General features: G+C 24.7%; 1 protein-coding gene across 13 annotated transcripts in view; it reads right to left on the bottom strand.

Moving 5' to 3' along the window:
- Nucleotides 1–4,134: 4,134 nt before the first annotated feature.
- LOC124429981 (myelin regulatory factor-like protein) overlaps nt 4,135–6,211 on the bottom strand; it is a 40,772-nt gene continuing 38,695 nt past the window's right edge. For all 13 annotated transcript variants that reach the window (XM_046975945.1, XM_046975946.1, XM_046975947.1 and 10 more), the window contains exons 16-18: nt 5,898–6,151; nt 5,593–5,812; nt 4,135–5,474 (exon numbers count right to left, since the gene is read on the bottom strand). In XM_046975945.1, the coding sequence (XP_046831901.1) occupies nt 5,400–5,474; nt 5,593–5,812; nt 5,898–6,151 (549 nt within the window). In that variant the 3' untranslated portion in view covers nt 4,135–5,399. The remainder of the gene's footprint in view (nt 5,475–5,592; nt 5,813–5,897; nt 6,152–6,211) is intronic.

Below are 6,211 nucleotides of genomic sequence, written 5' to 3'. Positions count from 1 at the left end.
GTATACATAATTCAGCACCAGTAATATATATATATATATATATATATATATATATATATATATATATATATATATATATCATGTGTCAAAAAGTATGACGCTGCAGCATATGTATAATGATTATCAATTTGTTCAATATTTTGTTCAGAAATAATTAATAATACACACATACGGATAGACAGACAGACAGACAGATATACGCACATACACACACGTATATATATATATATATATATATATATATATATATATATATATAATCTTTAGATCACGCAAAAATGCTTCTAATATGCAAATAGGGACAATTTATATTTCAAATAGAAACTGTTTATCAAAAAATGCATTAAAAACATATTTTTAAATAATTATTAAATGTTGCAGCAATAATTCATTAAATACTGGTGCATTTTCCTATATGTGATACTTTACTGTTAATGTTTTATAGTTAGGAAAATATTTATTTATGACGAAATTTTTTTTCTTTTTTCCTTTTTTTTTACTTCTTTCTCTAAGATATACCATTTATGAATATAAATTATAATGGACGAATTAATATTTTTGATTTGTAGGTGTACAAATTCGTATTATTATTATTATTATTATTATTATTATTATTATTATTATTATTATTATTATTATTATTATTATTATTAATATTATTATTAATATTATTATTATTATGCTTGATGTATTTGTATATGTGATATAGAATAATCTTGCACACAGAAATAATTAATTAGATATACCAACGAAAAATGACATATAAGCTAGATTTTTCATAAACTGGCCCAAGTTATAACAGTATTTATATACCTGTGTCATAGTTATTAAATGGAAAATATTAAATCGAAATATTAAGCGAATAAAAAAAAATATTAGTTGAATTAAAGTTGTCTGCAATTGTCTCTGTCCAAAAGAATTACGTGTAAAAGTGCTAAAATATTAGAATTGCGATATAATAAGATTTAATTGTCTATTCGAAAAATTCATGATCTTTTTTAGAAAAGCGTGTAATTTGTAAAATCAAGTTGTGTTTATTTTTTCTCGAATTACTGTGTATGGTGTAAATATTATATCGAATTTATAATAAGATATGGAGAACATACTTTTTTATTATTCTGTGTAAATGTATACAGATTTCTTATAATATTGACTCTGCTATATTATTAGTATTTTCTTTTAAAAAATGAAATTATATAATGAGCAAGTAATAACTTACGTAATTGTAATTATCTCGTATAAGTTATATAGATAATATTTGTATAAGTATTTTGTATTTATTTATACTTTTATTGTAAATGATGATGCATCTCGTCCATATGTAAGAACTTGTGAATTAGTTGCAGCTTATATAGAGTAAACCATTTTTCTTGGCTATTTTACAGAGGTCTTTCATTATTTATTTAATTGCACATTTACTTTTTATATATTTGATTAAAAAGAACACTTTATGTAGTCTAATTTAATAAATACTAACTATATTAAATATTAAAAATATATACTTCAACCTCTTTCTATTATCATAAAATTTATGTTTTTGCAGAATAGTTTATCAACGTGCAAATCTATGGGGTAGTTCGTCAATGTGCAAATTTTAATCATTGATAAACCACTTCGTAGATGTAATGTCGAGTTCAATCACTCGACAATGTCCATGTCGAGTATCAATCGACAAACTTATGTCAAGTGTAATTGGAAAAAGTGCATGTCGAGTGTGACTCGACAAAGTACATGTCGAATAACGATCGACAATGTGCATGTCTAGTGTGACTCGATAAAGTACATGTCGAGTAACGGTCGACAATGTGCATGTCGAGTGTGGCTCGATAAAGTGCATGTCGAGTAACGGTCGATAATGTACATGTCGCATAGCGATTGATAATGTACATGTTGAGTAATGGTCGACAATGTGCATGTCGAGTGTGACTCGATAAAGTACATGTCTAGTAACGGTCGATAAAGTGCAGTCGCGTAGCGGTCGATAATCTACATGTCGAGTAACGGTCGACAAAGTACATGTCGAATAACGATCGACAATGTGCATGTTGAGTATGACTCAACGAAGTGCATGTCAAGTAACGGTCGACATTGTGCATGTCGAGTGTGACTCGACAATCATTGATGAACTATTAGGTAGATAGAAAAATCATTGACGAACTGCTTCGTAGTTATACCTTGAATCATGAATAAATTACATCGTAGACACTGATAGTTAAATATTTGAATGATAATAATTAAATTATTAATTAAATTAAATATTATCTAATATTGATTAGATATTTCCCAATAAATGTTATATATCATTGTGAATTATTTTACTGATTTAAAAATCATACTAAACTAGTATTTATTGAAATGAACAGCGAAATTGAAAGTGCTTAGTAAATAAAATATCTTATCTTATTTCATTTTAGAGTGCCTTTATTTATATAGAGTTATGCAAATGTAAAGTGTTAATGTGTTATATAATGTTCTTCATTTTCACAAAAAATACATGATTATCTATGCATTTTCTCTATATTATTTCTTTTGTGTGTATATGTATATGTGTATATATATATATATATATATATATATATATATATATACATATATATATATATAAATTTATTGAGATTAAATAGATAGAATAAAAATATTTACCTGGATTACTATCATTACATTTGTATATGTTTGTGTATGTGTATGTTCGTGTATATATTATATATAATTGTTGTGTGCATAATTATCTAATAATTTCTTAAATATTGATTTATCATTAACTTACATAATATTACATATTGTTATGTATTTACAAATACTTATTTATGTATATCGCCTAACAAAAAAAAAAATGGAATAATCTCCTTAATAACAAATCAAAGTGCATATTTACTTGCACTTTTCTAAATTATATATTTCTGTTATTAATTTAAGTGTAAAATCGAACTATTTCATGATTGTATTTATTTACTAATAAGATAGTAAAAGAACATGTTTTTTCTTTGTAATATATAGATATATATTAATAAAATGCATAGTCATTGAGAAAACAAGGACATGTCGATCTGTTAATTACGAAACACACACACATCCACACCCACCCACACACACACACACACACACACACACACACATATGTACTCCTAACGTAAATTAAGCTGTTTTAATAATATTGTTTTTACATAATTTTTCATACATAACATTATACTTGTATGTTATATTATTTAAATATAATAAAACATAACATAATTACAATACACAAAATGATAACGAAACAAATGAGTGATGTATAATAATTCATGTATAAGAGTTTAAAACATAAAGTTACAAAAATATTCGTATTAAAAAGTAATGTGTATGTATAGATATCTATTAAATTTATCGATATATATGTATGTATGTATGTATGTATGTATGTATGTACGTATGTATATATATATATATATACACATACATATGTCGAGTAACTTATAATAATTTCCGAATAATTTCGATTAAATTTATTTATGTATTCTGTTTATATTTGTTGTATATGTTTTTTTTTTTTTTTTAAATCACTTGTGTGTTATGTTAATCTTATTATGTATGATTTGTACCCTGTTAATTATTTACTAATATGTCAAACATAATTTAAACTTATGTAACGAAAGAGTGTTTACTATTTAATGGTAATCAGATAATATTTTCTTTTTGTTTCTTTTTTCTTTTTTCTTTTTTTTTTTTTTTAATATTAAGGCAAGTAAGATACACAATAAAAAAATGCTTATACTATATTTTATCCTAAAAGCACACAGTCACTGATAATTGTACAATAATAATATGTTCTCTTTTATACAATTTATGTATATGATAATACATTGATCGATAATATTTCTTATTAATTTAAAATTATATTCATTTTTTTTTTCTTGTTTACTACGATACATCACAAATTTGTGCATATGAGTCTCTGTTGCATTGGTATTCTCATATAAATTATAAATTCTATTATACAGAGTGAAACATTTAACAGATACACTCTAATTAATTCCCAAATTATGTATTATATATAAACAAAAAAATCATGTAACTTTCGTATATACTATATATAATAATTTAGAAGTTATTCAAAGTGTGCATGTAATTGCTTCACTCTGTATTATGCATATGTATTTGCCCCAAAAAAAAAAAAAAAAAAAAAAAAAATATATGGACGGCAGTAAGTGATACAATGCACGTAACTTGCTAGTTCTTAATATTTTTTTTTTCTTCTAAGAAATAAAAATTAAAAATGTTCATGTAACAAATTGTTACAAATAATTCTATAAAATTGATTGAAAAGGAAATGTTTTCACAATCATTTCTTTTATATTATTTTCTTTGTTCTCTTCTTTGTGTTAATTAATAATATTATATTTTTTTATAATTAATTACATAACAATAGACATTTCCATTGCATATTCCAATACATGAGGATTTTAAATAAAAAAAATTGTGATAATTTAATTTTGTACAAAAGAAGAGGTAATACATATTAATACATAATAAGTTTAATTAAAGCCCAAACAAAATTAGGATCATGTATGAATGCATTATTAATTGTAAGTATCTTAAAATAATTTGTTTTAAAAACAAATTTTTTTATTACATATATTGTTTCTAGGAACTTGAAATCCTATAATATCAAAAGTATTTGATAATGACAGTATTATAGAAGTATGTAATTAATAATAAATAATGATATATATGACAAAATTTCTCCTTCGTTAGTTATGTATCATTTCAAAGGAGTATTCACCAAATCAATTGATATTTGATTCGATATGATTTTACAATTGCGCTTAATATATTAAAAAAGATAGCTATGATGTAATATCAAATTAATTTTACATACATATGTCATAATGCAAATTTGTTTGTCTGTAATTATTTATAAATTAAAACATTTTTTTCTTTTCATTTTTTTCAGTATACATTCATCACTTATCATCCAACTTCTATTAGATTAAAATAAAAAGTTTTGAACAATTATGTTTCATTGGATAATGATATCTGACACATTTGCCATAGATCGTTATGAAAATATATAAAATATATAACTACTTACAAAATACTATGTGCAGTTTGTTCAAAATTTAATGCCCATGTATTAAATATCTGTTTAAATTTTTATGACAGAGAGAGAGAGAAAAAGAGAGAGAGAGAGGAGAGAAAGAGAAAGAGAGAGAAAGAGAGAGAAAAAGAAAGAGAAAGAAAGAGAGAGAAAGAGAGAGAGAGGACATAAAAAGAATTACAGAGTATCCTAAGGCACGGGAGAGATTTACAATCAGGTTTATTGTAAATATTATCACTTACTGTTGAGATTGATTGAATTGTACACTGAAATTCTGTGTCACTCTTTCTATATCATGGTAAAACATAATTCATGTGATGAAAAATTATTCATTGCAGTCCCGATAAAAGTGCAATGTGAATTCTAAATAATCAACGCCGTGTTGATTCTTACAGATATTCTGTAATAAAAAAAAAAAAAAAAAAAAAAAAAAAAAAAGAAAAGAGAAAAAAAAGGCAAAGTTTATTAATTAGAAAACGTTTAATTTCACACTTCTTGAATATTTCGAATGTACTTACTTCTTGGGGCTGTACAGTGGGTACACGAAATTTTAACGTTTTCCTGAGATAATGTGCTACATCCAAAGGAAAAGATTGATCGCCTGGTTGATTGTTATTTTCAATATATTGTGTTTGTTGTTGTTGCAAAGTATAAGTCCAACCGCATACCATTGTTTCGTCAATAGATGTCGATGATACTGGACATTGTTGCACCGTTTGCCAAAACCAAGGCATACCACTATAATAAATAGCGGTCCATATAATTAGATCGACGAATTTTAATTATATAAAAGTTATATTAATTTATATATTATAATACATACAGAAAGTGTAACGTAAGATGCATATCAGGCATATGTTTAGATAATGGTATAATACAACTAATATTGTTTGGAGTATTTGGTGAGGCAGCAGTGCAATATCGTTGATCTAAGGAGACATTAAAGCTTTTGGCAACTATAAACAATTGGGGTTTAGGTTCTGGTGGTAAAGAACCAGCAGCGTTACTAGCTACTTCTCCCCAATCTGCACCAACAGTTTCTCGTTTTGTCCTTTTATGTAGATATTTGTAATTGCTCTAAAAAAAAGAAAAAAAAAAAAAAGAAAAAAGAAAAATAAAAAAATCAATCAATCAATC

This window comes from Vespa crabro, chromosome 17, assembly GCF_910589235.1.
Source record: "Vespa crabro chromosome 17, iyVesCrab1.2, whole genome shotgun sequence".
In the NCBI taxonomy this organism is placed as follows: domain Eukaryota; kingdom Metazoa; phylum Arthropoda; class Insecta; order Hymenoptera; family Vespidae; genus Vespa; species Vespa crabro.
Note: the sequence above shows the minus strand (reverse complement) of the source record. Positions and strands in the feature narration are given on the sequence as shown.